Source organism: Siniperca chuatsi, linkage group LG6 (genome assembly GCF_020085105.1).
Source record: "Siniperca chuatsi isolate FFG_IHB_CAS linkage group LG6, ASM2008510v1, whole genome shotgun sequence".
Classification (NCBI taxonomy): domain Eukaryota; kingdom Metazoa; phylum Chordata; class Actinopteri; order Centrarchiformes; family Sinipercidae; genus Siniperca; species Siniperca chuatsi.
The window spans coordinates 16,602,461-16,627,500 of record NC_058047.1 but is presented as its reverse complement, the minus strand read 5'-3'; the positions used below and the strand labels follow the sequence as shown (position 1 = coordinate 16,627,500).

General features: G+C 39.8%; 2 protein-coding genes across 7 annotated transcripts in view; one reads left to right on the top strand and one right to left on the bottom strand.

Annotated features, from left to right (window-relative positions):
- The window catches only part of zfr2 (zinc finger RNA binding protein 2), a 27,098-nt gene extending 16,923 nt beyond the window's left edge, over positions 1–10,175 (bottom strand). Inside the window, 8 exon segments of the mRNA XM_044198552.1 lie at positions 875–1,115; positions 1,380–1,568; positions 1,918–2,114; positions 2,117–2,251; positions 3,381–3,608; positions 5,314–5,428; positions 5,742–5,997; positions 10,038–10,175. Coding sequence (XP_044054487.1) covers positions 875–1,115; positions 1,380–1,568; positions 1,918–2,114; positions 2,117–2,251; positions 3,381–3,608; positions 5,314–5,428; positions 5,742–5,997; positions 10,038–10,114 — 1,438 coding nt within the window. The 5' untranslated portion in view covers positions 10,115–10,175.
- A 45-nt stretch (positions 10,176–10,220) lies between these two features.
- Positions 10,221–23,718, top strand: atcaya (ATCAY kinesin light chain interacting caytaxin a). Of its 6 annotated transcripts, none has more exons than XM_044198555.1 (14): positions 10,221–10,241; positions 11,898–12,003; positions 13,807–13,905; positions 16,109–16,167; positions 16,278–16,538; positions 17,344–17,517; positions 17,607–17,709; positions 17,957–18,088; positions 18,473–18,559; positions 18,981–19,079; positions 19,331–19,366; positions 19,573–19,629; positions 19,762–19,826; positions 21,239–23,718. In XM_044198555.1, exons 3-13 carry the CDS (start codon positions 13,829–13,831, stop codon positions 19,793–19,795), a joined length of 1,119 nt encoding a protein of 372 aa, XP_044054490.1. In that variant the 5' UTR covers positions 10,221–10,241; positions 11,898–12,003; positions 13,807–13,828; the 3' UTR covers positions 19,796–19,826; positions 21,239–23,718. The 6 variants fall into 6 exon arrangements, with proteins under 6 accessions (XP_044054490.1, XP_044054491.1, XP_044054489.1 ...); XM_044198556.1 differs by lacking the exon at positions 10,221–10,241 and adding an exon at positions 10,826–10,844; XM_044198554.1 differs by lacking the exon at positions 10,221–10,241 and having other exon boundaries at positions 11,089–12,003.
- The last annotated feature ends 1,322 nt before the right edge of the window (positions 23,719–25,040 follow it).

Below are 25,040 nucleotides of genomic sequence, written 5' to 3'. Positions count from 1 at the left end.
AGAGAGTTAATTTAAGGAATCATATATGCCCATTTGTTGGAAAAACACAACATCATCTATTTCTAATCTCTAATTTCTATCTCTAGTTCTATTCCAAAGGTTGGTAAATAACCACTGACACATTACCATTTCAGGTCTTACAGAAATTCCATCTCGAAAAGCATTTTGTCACAGTATTTGTGTTGACCAGCAGTTATTTGATTTGTTAAAATTTTAGGACACAGTTCATTTTGTTAATTTAATTTTACCTTGCTTTGACACTAATAGGGACAGATACACTGCATCCTTGGAGCATTAAGTTTGCATGTGAGCCACATTACTGAAAACATTCAAAATAAACCCACATATTTGTTGACACAGCACAGCAATCAAACACAGAGAGAAGCAAAATGTTGTAGTTTAAAGAACTTGTTTAAGGAATGGAGTCAAATTCTGTGTATGTGTGCACATACTTGGCCAATAAAGCTGATTCAGATATACAGTATGTCTATTTGAAGAGAAAAACAAATGCCCATTGTCTTTGACATTATGCACAAATGTTGCAGGTGCAAAATGCTTATAAAGTGTCATTATTGTGTGAACATTGCATTGCAACTTCACTTAATTCTATTAAAACCTTTATATCACTATAGTTTAAGACTAAAAGGAGTATACTCCGTCAGAACTGCTTGTCGGATGGTCGAGTAGCTTCAGAATTTTTTTTTTATTTGAATGTAGGTGTGCATTAGGGCTAAATGTGCACTGTGCTGCTGTACCACGGAGGTAAACATTTATATCAGATTAGTAGTGGAGCAGTAGGTATTCAATATTAAATGGGTCCAATGGGGGAAAGAAAACATCCCTAATCATCTACATAACAAATCAACAAACTTACAAATGACAGTTATTTTGGAAGGAGCTGGTTTCTTGACTGGTGCTGCTGTTTTGACCGTGGCGTTTACAGCCACCTGTTTGGGTGTCACAGAGGGAGTTGAAGTGGTTGAGACGGAGGCAGGAGTGGATGTGCAGACTGAAGGTTTCCCAGCTGTCGACGTTGCGATAACTGGAGCCGAATTCACCAACACTGGCTCAGTGGAAGGTATAGGTTTGCCCAGCTTGGTGTGAAGTTTCACCACCTTTCCAAGGTCGACAAAGAGAGAGAGTGGGAGACACAACCATTTAAGTCTGCTGATACTTAATCCCATCTCAAATCACTGAGGCAGGTTTTGTTCCAAGACTTGGCAGCTCAGATGGAATATCACATGAGTACACCAGTCATGTCCAATAATGAAAGCCTGTTACATCAATATCTTCTACAGCTGCCTATATTTTCTTAAATAACAATAAATATTGAAACAAACACTTAAAGATAAAGACAAAAGCATCACAGCTGTGCTAACCTTCTGGTGTTTGGCCCCACGGATATGGGCAGCGTAGGCGTCCACTCCGGTGCAGGAGATGTCACATAACTCACAGCGTAGCTGAGTCTGGACCCCCCTGGGCCCGTTGCTGGCCCCTGTTTGCACCCCAGATTTAAGAGCTGCCTCCTTTTTCTTATGCTTCTGGCCCTCAAGGTGCTCCCGGTACGTCTAATGCAGTAAATCAAAACAGTTAGTAAGATGAAGCTTCAAAATGCACATACAGAAATAGTCATACTTCTTACTTTTCATTTGTTTTTAATCTGTTGATGAGATAAACTCAGTATAATATAATCAAATCAGACAACTACTGATACTTCAAGATGTTAACCAGCTATGAATCTACATAACATGTTTTCATATAGACATTAAAATATGTACCGTGGTCTTAAATGTTAATATTGTAACTTGTTTTTTCTCGTTTTTTGTATTTGTTTGTATCTTTCAAAGCTCCGTAATGCACAACACAATAAAGCTTTTATGTTAAAAACTTTCTATAAATAAAATAATAAACTCCTACCTGAGGGCCTGCACAGCTGATCTTGCAAATGTCACAGTAATGGAGCTGGGGCTGCTTGGGAGGCCCTTTGGGCTTCTGCAGCTTGTTCTGGTGAAACGTTGGCTTTTTGTAGGTGTTTACGGCTGGAGCAGTCACCATGTTGCTGCCTGAGTTGCTCCATGAAGAGCTTGTCAGCTGCTTGGGTGGGGGCTGGATGGGGGCTGGGGCTGTTGCGGCTGCTGGGGCTGTTGATGTGGAGGCTGCGGCTGGGTGAGAGTCTGCTGGGCCGGCTGGTAATAGGAGGGGGCGGATGTGGAGGTGTAGCCGGTTGAATCATAACTGGAGTAGCTAATGCCTGAGGGTGAGAGAACAGGAGGAAGAGAGTGAGAACAGAGTGTTATTAGAGAGAAGAAAAGCATACAAGATATGGGTCAAATATGAACAGCCAGCAGTCATGCAAGCAATAAGCTGCACTTAAAGACCAAGGAGAACAAAGACAATCCCAAAATCGTCTTTGTCAACTGTCAAGGATGTAATAAGAAGCTCAAGCTTCAACATTTAATTAGCAAGGTATCAATGTTTGTATACACCTGTCTCAGCCACTTGCAATTACCTCACTCCTTTGTCCACCATAAAAAAAGTCAAAAGTGATATAATTTCATTTTAACTGAATCGACATGATCACTGGATTTCCTTGAAGGGGAGTTCAACTTTGACCCGCAAATTCGTGCCAAGTATAAATTGCTCCAGAAAAGAGAAATGGTTTGCAGACAGTTATGAGACAAATAAGAAATAAATAAATAATACAAATATTTAATAAAAATAAATAAACTTTGAGAACTTATTGTCTTGTTAGCAACCGAGCACACAAGATAGCTAGCTAGCTCAGAGAGCTTTTTTCTTCTCTTCAAAGAGAATTCTTTATTAAATGAAATGGTCTACAATCCTGAGAACAAAATGCCAGGTGGAAGTAAACGGCTAAGTACAGAGAAAACAGAACGAAGCTCGGGAATCTATTGTGACTCATATGTTCCCGGCTGGCTAGCATGTTAGCGCGCCAGCTACAGTAGTTCACCTACTAGCCCTGCAAGTAGTCACCATGTCACCAAGCTTCTAGAAACAAATATTTTGCAAAGATGCGCAGATTAATTTTGCTGTGCGGCTTTCTTGTTTGACTGGATATTAAAACTGAATAATACAAAGAAGGTATTTCTTATCTTCATGTACAGTTTTTTTTAAATTACATATTTATACTGTAATATATATGCATATTTCTGTAAAGTTTTTTGCTTTTGTGTTGTACCATCATTTGTACTTCGCATCTCCCTTAATTCATTTTTTTCTTCTTTCCTTTGGTTTTACTGTGTATGTATATACAATATATTTACTATTTATATATCTCTTTTAATATGTATATCGAGCCTCTTGGGCACAAATATTTACTTTGGGATGAAAAAAGTATCTTATCTCTTGTCTTATGTTACCTGAGTAGGTGGTGGCTGGAACAGTGGAGCCAAAGGAGGAGCCGAGGGTGTAGGATGAAATGGGTGTGGGCGGCTGCTGGACACTGGTGGACACTGGGTAGATGTTGTAGCTGGTGGACACAGCGCTGGAGGGTGCCAGAGGTTTCAGGGCAGTTATCTGCCTCTGGGGAGGAGGAGGTTGGCTGTACACAGTGGAGGGGGCTGGACTGTAAGCACTCTTTACTCCTACTGAAACAGAGAGCGATTTGGGGAGGGGTGTATCAGAGTACGGAAAGTGGAGAGCAAAAGAGATCTGTCCATCGATTCCTCTGAGACTGCCTGTAAGAGAGTTTTTGGCAGGGCAGGGCAGGAAGGATCCTCATTTCACGCTGCAAATGGGCAGCAGACACATTCCATATATATCATATAACCCTTCAAAAGTGAAAAGTAAATACCAAGACTGATGCTGATGACCCACAAATCCCCCAGCAAGACTGAGGTGTGACTGTTAATTAGAAGAAACACTTGTTACAGTCAGTCATTTTTGTGAAACTGATATGAACTGTTATAGTATTCAAAATCCACACACACACACACAGTAAAAGTTAGCCTGCACAGCCATACAGGTGTCTCGATCACCCTGGGTGATTAGAGCCTGAGCCAGGTAGAAGTTGGGTGGAGCTATGCTAGCACAGTATGTACAAACCTAAACAGTCCCGAGTAGAAGTCTAAGCAGGACACATACATTGCCAAAAAACAGTAAGTGAACCCCATATATATCTCACAGCAGTGACCTCAACCAAATGTTTCCTGCATGTGTTGATCACATCTCCACATTGGCTAGGAGGAATTTTCCTGTACAAAACTGTTTAATTATACTGATATTTCAGGAATGACAGGATTGACCTTAACCATTCTGAAAGTTTACTTTTCTTATGTCTGTGCCATTTTGTCTCATTGACTGTGCCAATTATTAATGGCTGCTCAAAACAACTACAGATCATGATGATTCCTACTCCATGCCTCACTTTAAGGATGATGTTATGGTAGACTATTTGTTTGTTTTGCTTTATTACTCCAAACAAAGTGTAAGGTGTTTCTGCAACAAAATATAGTCTATATTTTGTTTCAAGTTTTCACACAACATTGTCCCAGTAACATAATAGAACATTCAGGTTGCAAATTTGAGATGTACAATGTCATCACTTTATTTTAAGAGAGAACCATGCTTTCCTCCATGGTGCAGTTCCATGAGCACCATTTTTGGCCTATAATTTTCTTATTGAGACATTTGTTGCAACCTCGGTGACTGACATATTTAGAGGGGTCCTTAACTGTAACCCAAGGGTTCTCGTCCACCTTTTTAAACCTTTTTTTTTGCCATCTTGCTTCATCTGAAGTACTCTAAAGGCACTATTACAATTTCAACTCATTGATGGGAAAACCTGACTTGTAGTAGCTTATTAGAGGTAATTTGTGAAGGGGTTCACATACTATTTCCTATTTGGATTTTTAATATTGAGATTATTTAATAAATATGCTGATTCGGCAATCAAATATTTGAATGTTATTAGTTTACATAGAGTGTAAGTAGTAGTAGTTTGTTCACTAGAGTGCTCTCTAGCGGACAAACTCGAGACAGTCTGGTAACATCACTTCTTTCTTATTCCACAGCTCCAGATTTTTTACATTTTTAAAACTTGTAGTCTTCAACCCCAACTGATGCTGACTCAAATTACATCACTTGAGGTAACTGATCAGATTTCGGGCAGCTCCCCCTGGAGCCACAAAAGGCTTTATACAACTTCACATATGCAGGAGTACTCCCCAAGACCTGTAAACCACCTCTTGTGTAAAAATCGGTGGAGTTCTCCTTTAATATTGAGTAATAGTTAAGCCCCAACAGTGACTGAAATTGTGGACGCAACATATGAGTAAAAATCAAGTGACTCACCAGTCTGGTAGTAATTCTCTGTGGGTGTCCTCTGAGCCGTAGCTATACTTGTCTGGTAGTACTGTTTATTGTCATAGGTAGTCACAGCTGCAGGGCGACCGTAGCTGTAGTTGTCCTGCTGGTGTTTACAAGAGAGCTTTTAATCCAAAGGTAAAACAGCATATTTAGTAGATAACTTTATTAAAAAAAAAAAAAAAAAAAAAAAACAGAAATCATATGAATGTAAAATTAAAGCATTCTTTACATTCTGATGGCATAAGTTTTTGTTGTGAAAAATGAGACTATCCCAGTGAAAGTTGTCTTAGTGGCTAAAAATCATATTATATGACCCAAAACCATGCAAGCCATTACATAACATCCAGTATGACGACATCATGCTATAGGAAACTGAGAAGCAGGAAATACAAGGGAAGCAGAAAGAGACTGACCGTGTCCGAGTATACCTGGTACGTCTGTGGGGTGGTGGTCGGCTGCGGGGGTGCTGGGGGATCTGGCTGCCTGTAGGCATAGTCAGGAGGGGCCTGGTGGCTCTGATAGGCAGGGTAAGGGGCAGTGACCACAGGCCGGGCTGCCTGCACTTGAGCTGGAGCGTAGGATGCAGTCACTGCATGAGCCACAGCTGGAGCCTGCTGGACACTGTAACTGGCTGTAGAGGGATGGGAGTAGGCCGGGGGAGGCTGGGTACTGAAGGAGAGGAGAGGGAAATTAAGTGAAGCAAGAAGGTAAACTTCAAAACTGCTTTCAGAGGACATCTTCATGAACAACATTAAACTTCAGAGAAGTGTCTAATTGAGGCTTTACTGTGGGTAAAGCTAGAGCCAATCCATGTTAGAGTACAAGAATATTAATAATAACACTATACTTTCTTTCATAATAAATAGTCAAAAAGAATAAATGTTTTAAAGTTGAAGTCCTCAACTACACTGTAATTTACATCAACAGCATGCCAGTCATGATATTGATGTAATTTTAAACAACAACTGACCTTGATGCCTAATTAACAGTAGGGCTGGTTTACAACGTAGGCTACACACATGCAAATGCAGACAGTGGGATGATAATCAGGATAGTTTTACTCAGTTTATAATAATAATAATAATACTAATAATAATAATAATAATTCATCCATTTTTGTAACTGCACTTGAGTATTTTTAAAACAACGCTCAATTCATAGTAAACAAAACTTGCTTCAAATGCTTGTATATTTAAACGAGATTAAGAGTCTAGAGCCATGCTAGCGGCTCTGTGAGGCTAATTAATTAATTCTGAAGGGGGAATGCATGCCTATACTCTATTCTAAATTTCATGGCAATCCATCCAATAGTTGTTGAGATATTTCACTCAAAACCACAAATGTGAACCTCATGGTGGTCATGGGATCACCAAATTCAGTAGGATTAATTGTCTGGGAAACATGGAAATCTGTACAAAAATTCATGTAAATCCATCTGATAGTTGTTGACATATTTCAGTCTGAACTAAAGTGGTGAACAGACCAACCGACATTGTCATCCATACAGCCACGCCACTAGCATGATTAAAACCAGGCTCTAAAAATAGGGAGGCAAATTAAATGCAACATATCAACACCCAATCAAGATGAATTAATTGTGGAAGACAAAATTGTGATCACTAATATTATACGATTGACTGAGCAGCCCTGCTGTGATCTTTGGTTAATCTCTTATTTTCATCAGCATTCAGAGAAATACGAAACAACTCCACAGCAGCCATGTCGTTAGCATGCTTTGGGATGCAGACAGCATCCATTACTGATGCTAACAGCATCTTTATTAAGCTTTCAGTGCCTGGATGGACAAGAACATGAGAGGGCTAAAATTAAATGATGCCTTAAAGTCATAAAAGTGCACAGTCAAAATGCTGTGAGAGTAATCATAACACTATTTTATCTTAAAAAATATACTGGAGCCAGAGCAAATACAAAAAAGCGGAACAATAAAATGTATACAGGAAACTAGGGGGTGAGCAATCTGATGATTTTAGATCAAGATTGTGATCTAAGGCAACCGCAATCTACTTTTCAGGCGAATCGCAGAGCTTGCGGTATTTCATGCCCTCTTACTTCTATTTCCAAACTTCACAAAACCTCATTGACTAGCGGATCCGCCCTATGTGAACAAACCAGTAGAGTGATGTAGCCAATGAGATGGCTATGCTGATTGGATAAATTACTTTAAATGTCTCTTCCTTTGGTGATGTAAACAATGCAATTGAGTTGTGAGTGTTTGAAAAGTGTTATTTTAAGATTGTTATCTTTCGGCTTCTGTTTACAACTTCAAATTAAACTCAGGTTTTTAATCACCATTTTGAAACCTGTGTATCTTTAATGCAATATTGTGTTAATGGTGCAAATGAAGAAATTCATAGGCTATTTCAGGTCTGGCTATAGTCTACAAGGCATTTCAAAATTGAGAAAAAAGATCACAATTTAGATTGTGGATCGTGATTGTAATTAAACAGATTTTGATATTATTTTTTGGCCAGACTGCCCAGCCCTACAGGAAACTGTGTTCGACTAATACGTACAAACAGAGACTACCAAGAAGGGTTTTGGAAAAACTCATTGTTCCACAGTTGAATAGTCTGTGCATCGCCCATTGAGTAGCTTAATAGTTCCTCTATAGACATGCCTGTAATTTCATTATCTCATACTGTGGACAAGAATTTCCAAGATCTAATAATTAGATTATGTAAGTGCCACATACCATGCCGTGACTCACTCCTAAACTCCTAAAGTCTGACATCATCCATTTCACCAAAAATAAACAGGAAAACAAATCAATAAGTTTGGTTGAACACTCGGCTGTTGACCTACTTGTCTTCTCTGACCCATCCCTGCTACCAAACCAGCTATCAGAATGCCTCAGTGTTTAAATATTATAAGTTTCGGACAAGGGATGCCTGTGCTTTCATAACACTAAATGGAGAACAAACATTGATACTCACTCATTGCTTATTAAATTGCTCAGAGTTAAGTACTACAGATAGGGCTGGGTGATATAACGATATAAACCGTGAGACAATATAACTTATTCCTTTGTCAGATTTTGCTATTATGGTAGAAAATTACTGAAATGTATATGTAAAACTGCTGTTAAATCATCTGTAGAATAACTCAAAAGGGACATTGCAACCTTTGAGGTGAGAGAAGGTTCAGACTGAGATATGCTTGTTGGAAAATGGATTTTGTTGTTTAAGAAAGATAGCTTAGAGCCATAAACGCCCCTCTTTATGACCTTGTTTTCATTGCAGAATTGCCGGGTGGGGATGGGGGCTGTATGCAGCCTCTGATGTGTGGAGTCTGTTTCTGGAGGCTGAGCAGAGATTGTTTCTTTATTCATCAGCTACACTGTTTATCCTGTTATAACGATCCCTTTAATATCTCTGGATGTGTGAGGTCATCAAGGGAAATTTTGCAGTCAGTGGGCAGAACTGCTTTATGGCAATGCTGTATTTTTTTTGTTTTAGCATTTCTGCATCAAAGTTATCAAGTACCTTGATTTCACAGGTATTTCATTTGCTGGATTAGCCATTCCTGTCTGTTCACTTTATCTATAACCAGTTACTCCGCTGATTCTTCCAGAAAATATACTATATTGCAATACTTACTGATTTTGCAATATTATATAAATTGTGACAGGGTCACCCACACCTTACTACAGAGAGTGTAAACCCCGGCCTTAGTGAGAATCTCATGAAGACTAAAACCTTACTGTACCTCTGCAGCTCCAACACAGTGACATGTTTGAGGCTGTACAAGTTTATGTTCACTCGAGAATTGGGATTAAAATGTAAGACTGGTCAACAAGGAATTCAAATCAGGAGGAGGACAGACGTCGGTGAATAAGCTAAGGGAAACCTGTACAGAGAAATACGTGTGAAAGGCAATACACAACATAAGCTCTCTGTGGTGCAGAGAACACCGTCCACGCCTGTTTGTCAGGTTTGTTGGCTTGAGTGCTGGCCAACAAACCAAAACAGACAAAACAGGAAACCTTCCCAGTTCGCTAACCGCAATGAGTGATAATTAATGTAGTCATCATTGCTTATAATATGCTTATTATATCTGATTACCTGTCAAAGTGGCAAGTTAAATGATTTACTTGTCATACAAACTTGCCAAACACCTCTCCATGCTGCTGGAGTTTTAATGGTGACCGGTGTTCATTTTCTACCTTCACACAAGCATCTGTTTTAAGTGTTCCTTTGTAGCAGCATGTCTTTATTAAACATTTAACTACAATAAATGAACTGTTTCTGAGACACCGGACCTCCAGTAAAGCTTGACCAGGGCGAGCCCTCTTAATCCTAAACGCCGGCCAAAATCTCACCCGTCACAGCAGCAGTCAGCTCGATTGACTCAACCAGCTGCGTGACACCTGCTATAACTGACTAACTTTGTTCGACGTTAAAGTATACCAAGTAGTAAAGACTTGAACCATCAATAGCAGCTTTCCCATAGAAGATGACTGTACTGGAGTTCACCTAATGTCACGCAGCGTGTCGGGAAGCGCTGGCCTGCGAGCTCAGCTAGCTAACGTTAGCTAACCGAACTAGCGGGTCAAGCTAGCTGTCTAGCCCGTCTCTCCGCCGCCACGCAGTGAAATCCCACCAGTGACTGTGTCTCTACTGTTATACACCAGCGACTGACAAATGCGACTCGAAAGACATGCTGACACCAACCTGCATCACTTGAATTACCTGTATTGCGGACCGGCAGCATGTGTGAAGCCGAAATAATTGCTTGCAGCCATCTTGGCATCTCCAGTACTGTACATTACTGGCAGACAGCAGTGAAACACTGAAACTCACCGTCAAGATAGTTCACCCCCTCTACTGCTGCCAATGTAAACATTTCTCTGCTACACCGGAACTGCGTAAGACAAAACACACTTTATACACACAGTGAGTAAAATATTAACGAATACACAGCGAGAAAATGTCGTGTCAATGTATAATTTCAGTTAATTTACCGTAGCATTTTTAGCATTAACTGGTTTTCATAATTTGCTCTCGTTATTTCACGTTACTGCGTTACGCATGCGCACCAAAAATGTGAACATTATCTCAGAGATGGAAGCTTTTTGCTTGTGAGACAAGTGAGACGTAGAAATAATTTAAAGGAACACTAGAAAGTTAGGAGTATTACAATGAAAAGCAACAAAGAGCAGAAAAGAACAAAGAAAGAGGGGAAATGAGGATAATTATTTGTCATCGTTATCACTCATGTTGGGAAGAAACTTAATTCATAAAACTAAATGGACAACAAAAAAGCATTTAGTTAATTATTTCAGCCTAGTTCACAAAACTTTAAAATACAATACTAAAATGCTTAAATTCTCCTCGTCTGCTGTCTAAAAATAACGGTGTTTACCCGAAGACGGAAGTAGATTGAGGTGAATTCTCTCGCTTTGCCTGCGGTGAATCTGCTGAGTGTCGCGTGTGTCTGACAGTCGCGCTTGTACAGATGATAGAGATACAATCTAATGTAAACCCAACTACCAGGCAGTGAGTCAGTAAGAGCAAAAAAGAAAAAGAACATCACATTCAGCTCCTCTGACAGTGTGATATTAAACTGCATGCAAATCATTATCTTCCAAATAGCTAATAAGGTAAAAACGACCTTGGGTTTTAATGGCATCACGTCAGGAGCTGCACACCATTGAGGATAGAGGATACAACTATGTTATGAATCCTAAGAGGCATAAAATTGTCACATAACGACATTAACCTACATATAATTTCTACTGTGGCTTGTAGGGTTAGTGGAAAGATGCTGTTATAGGAGTATGCAGAGTAAGTCTTTGCAGCTAGCAGCATACTATGCAGGGAAACCGAACAGGGTTGATGTGATTGGTTGGGTGCAAGTGAAGTAAGGTGCTGAATAATTAATGTGTGTGGGGAGAGTTGGGGTGTAGTGGGTATGAAAGAGACTGGGGTGAGGAGACACAGAGGCAGTGGAGAAGCTATGGATGGAAAGAGAGATGCTGTTGCCAGGGAACAGCAGCCATATAGAGGATAACTGAAAACAACAGCAGGATTATCTAATGGAGTAAAAGGACACAGAGACTGAAGCTAATTTTCCCCAAGTTGCTGTAGGGATAAATAAGCTGCCACCTCGGACAGATTTGGATACAGAGGAAACTCAAAGAAGGGTTTGAATTATATTTGGGAGTGTAAAAAGATACTCCAAAGGTATTTGGTGCTACAAGCTGAGAAAAGGGGGAGACGGATAGAGAGAGGGAGAGGTCATGATGCCAGCGCAGATGCATTTTGATTAAAGGAATTTTGTGTCTTGGTGGTGTGGACGTAGGATCTGAGAGGCAGGCTGTCGGCTCGCTCTTCACGGCCAGTCTTTCCCCAACAAAGGTGGCCAGAGGCGGAGGAGAACGTGGGGGGGGGTCCAAGCACAGAGGTGCACCCTGTCTTCAGACACCTGCTGCTGGCTAGCAGCTGACATTGAGGACACTGTATGACTGTGTCTGTGCGTGAGTGAGTGAAAGACAGGGAGCGTGAGAGGAGAAATTTCAGCCTAACCCCTGCTTCTCTGTTGGTGTGGAGGATCAGGACTTTCTCCCCTTGAATCTTTGCATCTGTGACTGAGGAGGAGGGCGGACACGCAGACACGGACCAGCGAGAGGTTTTGAGGGGATCTCACACGGCTCATGTGAGTACAGTCACTGACTTAACGTCCTTGCATTTCTATTCTGCTCGCTGCACAAGGCAAACACTGTAGACTGACTGCATGCACATTAGATTGTCCACCAACATGAAATCCATTTAGGTTTTCCTCCTATTGGCTGTTCCATTTGGGATGACCTAGAAAGGCTGTGGGGCCATTTTACTCTGTGATGGAAACATGCTGCACATTTGGTGGCGATTCATTTTGTAGAAATCTTTCTTTGCAACATTTATTTTCAAGCAAAATGAGGTTGACATGGACAGCAAAATACCTGCACAGGAATAGCATATTTCATTTATATAGGTCAATTTCTCCACACAGCATTTTGTAGAAATCCTAAATGGTTATTGGAATATTTTCACTTACATTACATTCATGATTTTTCCTGTTGTCAAAATTTCTCAGCCTGTCAAACACGGTGAGAGAAAGAAGAAACCTGCTTGTCTTTGATAAATGAAGATAAATGATTTATTCAGTTTTCTGCTCTCCACTCCACTCTAAACTGACAGTTTGACGCTACCGCTTTCTTTTTTGGGGTGTTGTCACATTCAGTTATGTTGGGCTTTGACCTGCTACGAACAAGTGTGTGATGTGTTAGTGGATTTGACTTCATGGTACAATCTCTTGTTGCTCGTGTGTAATGTGACACCTTTAGAAATGAATTATTTCCCCTATGCGAGACTTGGCTGTCGTCCAGTTTATACTCAGCCACGAGCGTAGCTGCCAAAACCACCAAAACCTCTCCACTCCTTCTAGTAATTATATCACAGGAACCTATGTTGCATTATTTCTCAACATGATCAACATTTTGCACTGTTGACAAGAATGCCAGGATCACACTGGGTTTGTTGTATTTTATTTTCCCACAACAGGTATTTTTGTTGCAGTGTAGTCACTTAAAATGCTCTGAACTGCATTGATGCCTCCCAGACAGAGTCTCTGTGTCTAAATATAACCTCCGACACAGACCTGGGAATCCTCTGTCACTCAGCAGAACCTGCTCAGACTTTGTGGATTTTATGCTTGAATGGAGTTAGGTCCAATTAAATATCCACAGTGCTCCTCTCACCAGACAAAACAGACCTGTGCTGTTGTTATTAATGTTTCATTATTGTGTTGTGATAATGCATCTGCATTTCAGCATTAAATCCCGTCATTTAGAGGAGTGGAGTGCATCCTGATGCCACCATTGATTATGCAGTCAGCGAGTAGTCACTGTATTGTAGGCCTTCATCGGTATGTGAATTCTCTTCAAACTCCTGAGCACAAACAAATGAATATTAGATCCGAAGTGAAGTTTTTCTATTAAAACTACTGGTGACACAAAGCCTCAGTGTGAGTAAAGATCAAACAGGCAGCAGTCACATCAGTGTAGTAGGATTAGGCAGCAGTGAGGGAGGATTAGGTCTGCATGTCATCCTCCTCATTGGCTTCTTGAATTCCACCTAGGAAGAAATTCGTACGAATTATTTGACTTTGAGGATAGCTGAGCTCAGAATATGGGCTCTTTCCGAGTCAGTCACATGCCTCTCACATGTGCTCCTCTGGGCAGGGGGATAAAAACCATGTGATCAAAAGTGATTACAGCCCCCAAACTGTAAAGAAAAATTATTTGGATAAATTCCTCCTACAATGCTGATTTTTCTCTTTGTCATCTGAGTCAAACACGTGTTCCTGCAGGGTAGCCATGAAGCTGATTGTCTAGTTAGTGCACTCATTTTAAGCGACAGCTTTCCTCTGTTATTGTCAGTGGTGTTCATTGATAAACATTTCTCTTCACACCTCCAGGCCCTGCGCTCCTCTCTGAGGGATGGGCACCACAGAGGCAACTCTACGAATGGAGAACATGGAAGTGAAAGACGAGTGGCAGGATGAAGACTTTCCCAGGTGAAATCCTTTTACTTTCTACTGGTCTTCATCTATTAAACTGTCCTGTTGTTGTCAAATATAGCCGATTGATTGATGTTGAAAGCTGATAACTATGAGACAGCTGAGCAAAAAAGCTGTCCTCATAGCATCTCTTAGAGCTGTGCTTGTGCTTATAGCTATATAGCATATTCTTGTGTTTGTATGTATTGATGAATATGCAGCACATTTAGCTTATGGATAAATAGCTCATTATTCAGAAATTCAGAATTAATTGTGCAGTTAATTATCAATTATGGGCCAGCTGCACCATATCACTTCCAGTACAGTTTAGTCTGGATGGATTAAGAAGCTGTGCTGTTTATGTTAATCTGTATTTTTGTAAAATTGACACTTTTTTATTTTATTAAAACATACTTATCTTTATGATGCCATGTCTTATTTCTGTTCTACTTTCTAAGCATCAGTGGAGATATTAATGTCCACTGATGTATCTGAAGGTTTTTAATAATTATTGTGTTGATGTGAAATAATTTGTACTGTGAGGTTTGAGCACAGTGTGTCATTTAACTTCATGTTTGCAGTAAGTGGCTCTGAGGTAAGCCAGCTGATGATTTGCCACAGAAGGAGAAGAAATGGAGAGAAAGATAAATGAAGGAAAAAGAAAAGTTGTTCTTAATGAACCATAAAGACGGCTACAGAAGGATTTAGAAAGTGCATAAATGTGATGTTCAGAGGCTGAGATGCAGAGTTTGATGGGCAGAAAAAGAGCAGGGGAGAAGTGTGATGACAGTCAGCGCTGGGCTCCCTCCTCCTCCTCCTCCCTCTTCCCTCCTCCCTCCTCCGTCACATTGGGAGGCAGGAAGCCAGGGAGCAGGTGCAGCTCTGTCTGTAAATCGTCTCAGGCTACGTCATGTGACGCAACAGCAGCAGCCGATCAACAACACAGCATCGCCAGGAAAATGGTGGCAGGTTTTGGTTAAAGACAGACAGAGACGGAGGAAAAACCAGCAGCAAGTAGCCTCTGAAAGATGCTCTGCTCTAGACTGTCTGTTATCAGCTGAGAAGACAGGGAATGAGTAAGCAAACCAAATATAACGGTGTGTGAGGTTTAAAAAGCTCATTTGAATCAGCTCTGACAAAAGCAGCCCTGTGCCATTTCCAGAAGGTAAGCATTATCGGTTCATCCTGATATTGATGTTTGTAGCTGAAGGACAATGCAGCCATAAACAGGGACAAAAGAGATTATCTTGCTTTTGTTAAAAGAGGAAATAAATCCACAAATCTGTTATGTGTATAAAAAGGGCTTCATTTCTGACAAAGGAAGCGTTGGACGAGTAATCACTGCAGGGGTCCCCAGGGAATAGGGTTGCCTGTTTCTCTGGGCTAAAGCCAGTATTGTTGACACTGTCACATACTGTCTTCCTCTAGATGGGAGGATGAAGCAGTTGGCTTCCACAGGACTGCAGCTAAGACCCTCTCTGCTGAACAACACTGCACTGTAGCTCTCTGCATCTCTTGTGTTTTAACCATTTAGTTGTACAACCCTGTTTCCAGTTCCTTGGTTGCACTGGATGTTGTTGCTGACAAAACACACATTTACGTGCAAGCACATCTGTCCTAATGTGCATAGTTTTGCTTACTCTCACACAAACACACACACACACACACACACACACACACAGAAACATATGCAAAAGCAAGCTCCTTCTGTGCAGCTTGTCAGCAGTAAATAACAGGCAGCGTAAAGGGAAAGAGACCTGCACCAATTTGTCTGTATGCAGACACACTTCTTCCCTCTTCTCTTGCTTCCACCCATTCTCTGTCTCTTATTCCTCCCCTTTTCTCCTCTGTTTCTTCTCCCCTCATGCCCTGCCTGGCAGCCCTGTAATCTTCATTTCTCCCCAGAGAGAAGTTAATTACCATCTCTATCCCCTCTGTTTTTTAAGGCTCAGACATATCAGTGACAACACCCACACCTTGACTGGTCCATTGAACACCGTCCAAATCACAATGTTACATTTTCTTGTGAGGCTGTCGTTATAGATTAGTGCATATTAGAGAACATAGATCAGAAAAACATTAAATAAATCTTATTAGCCAAGTGGCAGAGACATGATTGCTGAACCTCAGTTCTCAGCAGCATCATGACTTGCTTTATATTGTATATTAGACTCAACAAGCACAGTACTGATTGCTTACCTGTGTATGTTTTTTCCTCAAGACCACTACCAGAGTACGGAGACATGGATTCCTCTTGTGGTCTCACAGACGACAGAGCCTGTAAGTATCACTGGGGAGTGGGAGGTCACTGATTGGTCAATAATGGAAAGACCATAATATCCTACTTTATGACACTTAATTACATTTCCTGATCTGTCTCTCCTCTCCTGGTCTTGCTGTAGCTCCCCCTAACTCCCTGAATGTGAGCCCACCTGGAGGAGGCGGTGGTGTGTCCACATCCCACCGTAAACGGCGTACGCTGGTTGCCCCTGAGATGAACCTTTCACTGGACCAAAGCGAGGGTTCTCTGCTATCAGATGACTTCCTGGATACGCCGGACGACCTGGACATCAATGTTGATGACATCGATACGCCTGACGAAACAGACTCGCTGGAGTTCATCACCAATGGCAACGAGCTGGAGTGGGAAGGTAAGAGGTTAAAAATGCACATGCATGACTGTTGACTGTCCACTGTTTTAATGCCGTTCGTTATCCCTATATTAAGCCATAACACTGACCTTTCAAAACTAGCTTTAAGATTATCTTTTCAGTTTAATCTGAATCTTGATTGTAATTCACATTAATCTCTTATGTATTGTAATATCTATGAGCCTATATAGTGAAGCTTGCAAAATCAGAAACACATTTTAAATCACTTCTCAAAACCCATCTTTAAAAAAATGCCTTTTATTAATGTTACTCCTAAATTTTATTTTTCCAATTCTAATGTGTTTTATCTGTTTTATTTTGTTATTCCGCTCCTTTTTTAAATCTTATTTTATTGTTGGTATATTTTATTTTCTGTACTTTTATTTGCCTGATTTAATTGTTTTAATCTTAATGTTTTTCTGTAAAGCACTTTGTAACTTGAAAGGTACTGTATATATGTAACATTTTTTCTCATTATATTCATATATGCTAACCCTCACACAGCCAATACCCACTTTGCTATTACAATCTGCAGACTGTCCTCACAAGTGTATCCACAACTGAAGACTTAGGTTTTCTTCAACCTAAACCTAATTCAAAATAAAAGTCCTAACTAATACGAAAAGTAACTGTAGATTGATTAAGACTAAAAGTAATCCTAATTTAAATGCTCACCCAAAACCTCACTTAAAAGGAGCTTACACACAGACGATATATTTTTCTCTTCCTTGGAAACAACGCCATGCAGCATTGTACATATTTCAATGCAGAATTAAGAACAAAGTCTGGCTCTGTGTCTGCCCAGATGACACACCGGTGGCCTCGGCTAAAGCAGGTCCCAGTGACAGTTCAGGAGAAGCAGATGGGGATGGGAATGCCAACAACGGACGTCTCTGGAGGACAGTGATCATCGGAGAACAGGAGCATCGTATTGACATGCAGGTCATCAGACCCTACCTCAGGGTCATCACACACGGAGGTCAGTGAAAGGACAGAAACCAGTGTGATACAGTTACAGTACATGGCCTGAAGCGTTATTCACTAGTAACTGAAACTCTCTCCCATCAGGTTATTATGGCGAGGGCCTTAATGCCATCATCGTTTTCTCTGCCTGTTACCTTCCTGACAGCAGCTGTCCTGACTACCACTACATCATGGAAAACCTCTTCTTGTGAGTCTGCCATGGCTGTTATTTTATTTCAAGTACAGGCTTTGATGGATGGCACGGACCCCTAAGTCAGAAGTAACTGTTGTTATCATGTCTGGTAGGAAAGTCACAAGGCTCGGTCAAAAGTATGCACGTCTTGATCATGTTATTTTTGTCTGTGCCCCTGTCGTGTCACAATCCGTCCATGATGCTGTACCCTTCCATGCAACTGTTTTGAGGTAACCCAGTGTTTCCTACCCTACTCCTCCAGGTATGTGGTGAGCAGTCTGGAGATGCTTGTGGCTGAAGATTACCTGATCATCTACATGAACGGAGCCACTCCTCGGAGTAAGATGCCTGGGATCAGCTGGCTCAAGAAATGTTACCAAATGATTGACAGAAGGTGGGAAAAGGAAAAGCTATGGAGAAACTATTGACTGATATACTGTGTGTAAAACAAGTTTTCTGAACTGAAATATAAATTGCTGCTCTTTTTAGCTGCTGAGTCCTGTTCACCATCAACATACAGAAATGCATGAGACTGATACTGACAGACACAAAATGGAGAGTAATGGAAGTTGCCACTCGCTGTCAGTCAGTAGGAGACTGAAGACGACTCACGGGCTTCATTTACAGCGGGACTCTATTTAGAGAAATCCTCTTTTTAATCCTCAGTTTTTAATGTCTTGTGTTGCACCAAACTATATTTTCATTTTAGCAGAAGCCATTAAACGTGTAAACACTAACCTAACTGCGAATGGGCTTGTTGTTTGTGTTGTGATGGCAGATTGAGGAAGAACCTGAAGTCTTTGGTCATCGCTCATCCCACCTGGTTCATACGCACGGTGCTGGCTATATCCAGGCCCTTCATCAGGTAATACATACAAACCAACAACTGAACAATTATGGCTTGGTGCACAAGTTAAAATGCTTTTTATAGTACTGATCACAGTGAACTGATGAGGACCAGACCATGCTTTTGATTCATCCTCGCTGTATGAAATAAAGGCATTTTAATTTTGGCAATGACACAGTGCCTTGTTTTCACTGAATATTATTGCATGTTTTGGCCGATGCATGGTCAGCTGTTTATTAAATCCCAAATACATCTGTGCCTTTTACATTAATAACTCAGTGTAGTATTTCTAATGAATTTGTATTTAAAAGAAGATACAGTAAAGTATCATTTTGACAGCTGTGTATTTCGTATTGAATGAATCTTGAGGATTTTGTAATTCAGTGATCCATCGACCATAACTGTAGTTGTGTTGTTGTTTACTTGTTGTCCTCTATAGTGTGAAGTTCATGAATAAGATCCAGTATGTCCACAGCCTGGATGAACTGGCAGAGATCGTCCCCATGGAGCACGTCCATGTTCCCGAGTGTGTGGTGCAGTAAGTATCTGTGACCACTAGATGGAGAAAGTGAGCTGTGGCAGAGACCACAACCTGCAGGCAGCAGCAACTCCTGCTATCCTTTTTTAAAAATGATTCTTGGTGTAAACCTAGAAGAAGAACAAGTCTAATGTGACATCTAATGTGTTTAATAAATGTAAAATAAGATTAGTACTCTAGCTCTTTAAAAGGACTTGGATGGCGGGATTTACTGAGTGGAATGAGGATATAACAGTGTTACTCATTTTCAGATTTGACGAGGAGAGGATTAAAGCACGGAGGGAAAGGTAAAATACATTTGTCTAATTTTGATAAGATTACTCACTCATACGTATAAATTGGTCATATAGAACTGCGCTGGAAACTAACTGTAGTTTAAACACTTAACCTGAATTAACTGGCTACCAAAGAAGAGAATAGACTCTCCACCAAATGGACATCAGCCCAAGTGCCTACAATAACTGTGTGTGTGTGTACGTGTGTGTGTGTGTAGGATGGAGCAGGAGCAGCAGCAGTCAGTCCCACAGGAGCCAATTAAAAAGTCCGAGAGGTACTGGTCCACCCTGGATTTTAAAAAATCATATTTCACATCGGACATTTAACTAGTTGGGGCATTCGTCAGTTTTTTTGGTGAATTGTCGTCCTTACCGCTTTGTCAGTGCATTTTGTTTCTCATTTTCAGGCCGAAGTCAATGATTGTAAATCAAGGATTATGAGAAGGACAGAGCTTTGCAGGTGGTATATAAGGTAATATAAACCACAGATGTATGTCCCAATGTGGCTCTGTGCTTTGGAATAGATTCACCGCATAGCCCAATACATCTCCACACAGATGTCTAAATAGTGACCAATAATTACACGTGTAATTACACAATTATATCCAGTGTATTGTTTTTATATATTTCAGTATAAAGACTGCATTCACTACATGCATTTTTTAAGCAATCAGGTATTTATCCCTTTTTTAAAATAGCGTAATTAAGTGAATTTTCCTAAAACAGAAATACTCAAACAGGATATTCAAGTGTACTTGGAGATTTTAGAGAGTAGAAGGTCATGGGAAGGTCACAGTAAATAACAATGTTATTATTATAGATTAATATGCAGTTCAATAATGTACGTTTTGCGCAATAACTGGATGATTATGTGCATCTATTGTACAGTATAAACATTTATTGCAAATAGATTCATCACATTTGCATGAGCACAATGGCCTGTGGAGAGAAAACTCTTATCATGTCTGTCTCTTGTTGGGAGGAGGAGCAGACAGGGTGAATGTGGGGTGAAGGATTTCTCGTTATTTATGCAGGGTTTGTTGTTGTGTACACACAGGGGTTTAACTGTAGTCATTCATTTACATTCAGATTCACGTTCATCCAGGTGATAGTTCTCCATTGTGGGTATCTGCCTGTAGTTTGTAATGTTTTGCAGACCTTTACGCTGATGCTTAGTCATTAGATAGACTTGTTTTTTAGCTTTTCAGAGTAGCTTCTCTCGATCGCCCTTCTCTTCTCCTCAGTGCTCCTCGTGCCTCATTATACAAGGTCCTGTCCATTTTAGCGTGGGCTTTCGTCCTTGGACTGATTTTAGCAACAAACCAACAGTACATGAGTAATGAGGTACATACTTTATGAGCTGGTTGAATCCAGCTGGCTGAGGAATATATACAGTAGTATGCTGTAACTGTCTGTCTCTCTGGTGTCTCTGATAAAGGTCATAAGACTTAAAAAGTGATTTAAAACAGTGAGCAGGATAAAAAGACAAAAAGTTACTGGACAGTTCATTTGTACATGTCAGGATCAAAAGATTGACTCTGTCTGTCTCTATCTGCTCCAATTAGCTAAACCTTCAAGGTAGATCAGGCAGGTTTTCCCTTAAGTACACATTTGATTGAGTGATTGATTTTTAAAAAAGAAAGAAAGTCAAATTTTCTTCAGCTCTCCGATACACAAAACTTCTTTCAGAAGTGTGTATTAACTAGAAGATTCCACTTCCTTTTTTCATTTACATCCTAAATAATTTTCCAAAACACTGTAGTTTTTGAAGCACATACACATTTCTTTGAATTCTGAACTTTGAGTTTTAATTTGAGCAGCAAAGTGTTTTTATTGTCCTGTTATGCTATCTTCATCCACACACACTTCCTTCTCTTTATGCAGTGTGTGACAGACATATGGAGCATGAACCCTTCGATTTATACCCACATGAAGCAGTGGTCCAACAAGTCTACATGTGCTTCCTTGTTTTACCAACATCCAGCTGACGATTTGTGCCGTCATTTTCCGATCAAGATGGTGAATCTCCGTCTCATTTTCCCTCCGTCTGGAACCCCTTCTTCCTCTCTTCCAGAGGGTTTCATATTGCGACTTGAAAATGTACGAAGGAACTAAAGAAGTGTTTTACCATGGAAACTGATGTTGGTTTCATCGAGTCATTAACCTGCTACGTGGTCGGACCTGTTGTATCGCTCATATTGTAATGTTACATCCTCGTGAGGCTCTGGAAGGCCAGGACATTGACAGAAACTTTATGCTCTATAATGTAACACAAAATTAAGGGGAAAGACAATTTTGGCAATGTTGGGTGAAACAATTGTAACTCCAATTGTGGTTCCTTATGTTGTAACAAACTGAAGGATTACAGGCTTTACTATGGGTTGAGAAAATTTTACAATTCTACTTTTTGTCAATAATATAATAAATTTACTAAATTAACTGGTTTTACATCCCAAATTCAGGGTGTTTTCTGAGTTCTTGAAAATCTGACAATTAGAGATATAAGGTTTTTGCCTGAAAATAGTGATGTGTACATATGTTATGAAAGATTTAACAGACCAGAATTGTCTAACAGCAACATTATTGATGTAGCAGATGCAGAGCCTGGGTCAGTATGTGACCACCAGACCAAACTGGTTACACACATTTTTATTCATGCTGGTTCGTGTGAACAATATAATGTGTGTTAGATGTAAATAGCAATGGTTTTCGAATGCATCAGATGCCTTCATCTTTATTTTTTGCCTCATAACTGCTCTATCGCAAGGCCTTTTCGAGCTCTCTCTTTTGCTGGACTGACATGTTGAAAATGTTCAAACATACTAACGTCTGTACTGTACCTTGTGTTATGATGTGCCTCAGTCATCTTGTGTGTAGAAAATGCAGGAACATGATCATTATTTGCATTTTGTGGACTGGGAAAACCATATGAGCAAATCTATAAGAATCATATATAAATGTTGTAAAATGTTTGTAAATGGTTATGTGAGCAATGCTTGTTTGTTTTGTGTAACATGGTTATGGCCACATATACAGATTTCATCTGCATCATATTTACACTATATATTCTGCATATTACACACTGTATGTCATCTATAAGATAAATATAATACTAACCCACCATATACAAAACGCTACAATAATTTTGTATGAAATCTGTATCAAAGTGGCCATAATCAAGACAAAATACACAAGCATTGTACATATGTTTGCTTATTCATTTTATAAATTGCACATTTGTATAATTCTTATAGATCTGTTTCATACGGGGACATTTGTTGTCAGCTCAGATTGTGAAAACATGTTCTGACTACTAACTTGATTAAGTATAAAGCGGCCTCTGAAAGGAAGACATTTTGATATTAAGTAGCTTATGTGGAGATTTAGTTTGTGATTTCAAAAGCTTTGTTTATCTCAGCAGAGTGACATCTCCTTATGTTTTCTGTAGTTGTTTCTGATGAACATTTGGGACACCTTCTCATATGTAACAGAAGTCTAGAAGTGAGAATTTTTATTTTTGTAAAGAACTGCATCATTGTATTTCTTGCCTGCCTCGTTTTGCACTATTTGACTTGGTTGTCACCTAACCTTTGAATGGTTTCAGCATATAATTTGATTGGTTTATGTTTAGGAGGTGATGTGTTCTCCTAAAATGTATTTTGTGTTGTTGTTAAGTAGCATGGCCGATGTCATGCCTTGTGTAGCTGTTAGTAACGCATGAACATGTTTATGCTTCTTTGGTACAGAAAATAGGACTAAATGTCTATTTCTAAGTGCCATCTCAATTCTAGTTTTCCTCTTGTTCTTTTGTCTTTCGGGTGCAGGAATGTTAACGAAAAGGTTCAACTTTTCAATTCTTTTCAGTCCTGTTAGGTTTTTTCACACCAATAAACCAAACCTGAGCGGTTCCATCTAATACTTATCATCCTTGATGAAACAATCCCAGCTCAGTTACCAGCTGCTTTGGAAAGGTTTGTTGGCTGTTCTGAGTGCCTATTTTTTAACCAAATGATTAAAAGAAATCCAGAAAAGGTGAAGTAATGTAATGTGTAGCCTTTCGACTTCGAGTTATTGATATATAGTTTATAGGTTTACTATATCAAGTCACACCCAATATGGTATATACCAAGGTCTGCATAGAAATGGCTGACATGACCTTTCCAAAAATCTAAATGTTAATTTTGACTATAAAAGCACAATATGTATATTGCTACTAATTCTTTCTTTACCATTTGTCTGCTGTAAAATGTTTGCTCGGACTTAAAGGGGAAAGATGATCTATCATTCATGGTTCGGAAGTTCTTTAGATTGATATGATCGGTTCTGCCTTGTAAATATAACTGAATAAACTGTTCCTCCCAAAATCTGTTTTGTTTTTTTGTTTTCATACTTTCTGTGTACTCATACAGGGGAGATCATTTCTAGTCTTCAGATACAGAGTTTGGCCTGGAACAGCGTTGCTGTAATTTTGCATCACAATCACAATGCCACATGTTGTGGATGATGTTGGAGTGTTAAGTTCGTCATTCAAAATAATGATTTTAGATACATTAAGGGACTCACATTCAGTTTTTACCTGGATGTTAAAATAGGCAGCTGTTTGTTAACAAGCTTGTCATATTAACTCAAAAGGTGTTTATGGTTTAAGTAGCAATTAGGTTTTCTGTTGTAAAGCGTTACATTTGTGTGTTATTTTTCTGATACTTCTTTATTCTTGCATTTTAATTTTACCCTTTTAATGAAGGTAGTGAAGTAATTTGCAGAGGCTTTCAGTTCTGTTCTTTGCAAACTGATAGGATTTTAAAAATATGATGAAGAGTGTATGTGCATGTGTGTACAAACAGCTACAGTAAATATTATAAGTGTATAATAATATACAGCAGTGTTTCCCAAGCTGGGGATCGGCCCCCCTGGGTCTGAATAGACCTTTTCCACAGCAAACATTTTGACTTGTCACTTGTGACTAATAAAATTAATTGCTGCACTGCATTGCAATTATTATTGGAATGGAGCCATTGTTAATGTTATTACTTCCACCTACCTGCTATGACAAGTCAAGATATCTGCTGTGTAAAAGGTTTTGCTGATTCATTTGGGAACAATAAAGAAAAAAGATTTATTCAGACACCAAAATGACATGTAAAGTTCAATTTTATTTATCCAGCCCCAAATAGCAAATTTACCTCAGAGAGCTTTACAATCTGCACATAACACCCTCTATCATTCGACAGACTTGTGACAGGGAGGAAAAGAAAAGCTGGTAATGCTCATGAAGCAAACATACAGTCACATCCAAAATATGAAAAGACTGTCTTGGTCTTCAGTTCATTGTCAATATACGACAGTAAAATCTTGTGTGTTTTGTGTAAATACAAATTCTGTAAACAAAACAGTAAACAGCCATCCTGAACAATATGGGCTAATCTCTTTATAGGGAACCAGAAATGTGTTCATGGCTCCACGGTGTATGCTGTAGTTTCCCTTTTCCAACACCTGCTGAGCTCATTTTGCCTGAATGGCTTCATAAGTTCTGATGTCAGGCAGAAAATGCCGGACATGCAGGTGCTTGAGGAAATCCCAAAAGACAGCTTACTTTTTGGTGCTGCCTTTTCACTGTGACATCACCACTTCAGGGGGCGCCCTCCATGGCTGGACAGGGCTGTGATCAAGTCCTGTGATGTCCCCA

Coding starts and splice junctions, on each gene's coding strand:
- atcaya (XM_044198555.1), top strand. CDS start 13,829: ATGGGCACCACAGAGGCAACTCTACGAATGGAGAACATGGAAGTGAAA. Junction 19,080..19,330: donor GTTCCCGAGTGTGTGGTGCA/GTAAGTATCTGT, acceptor ACTCATTTTCAG/ATTTGACGAGGAGAGGATTA. Junction 19,630..19,761: donor CCAATTAAAAAGTCCGAGAG/GTACTGGTCCAC, acceptor TCTCATTTTCAG/GCCGAAGTCAATGATTGTAA.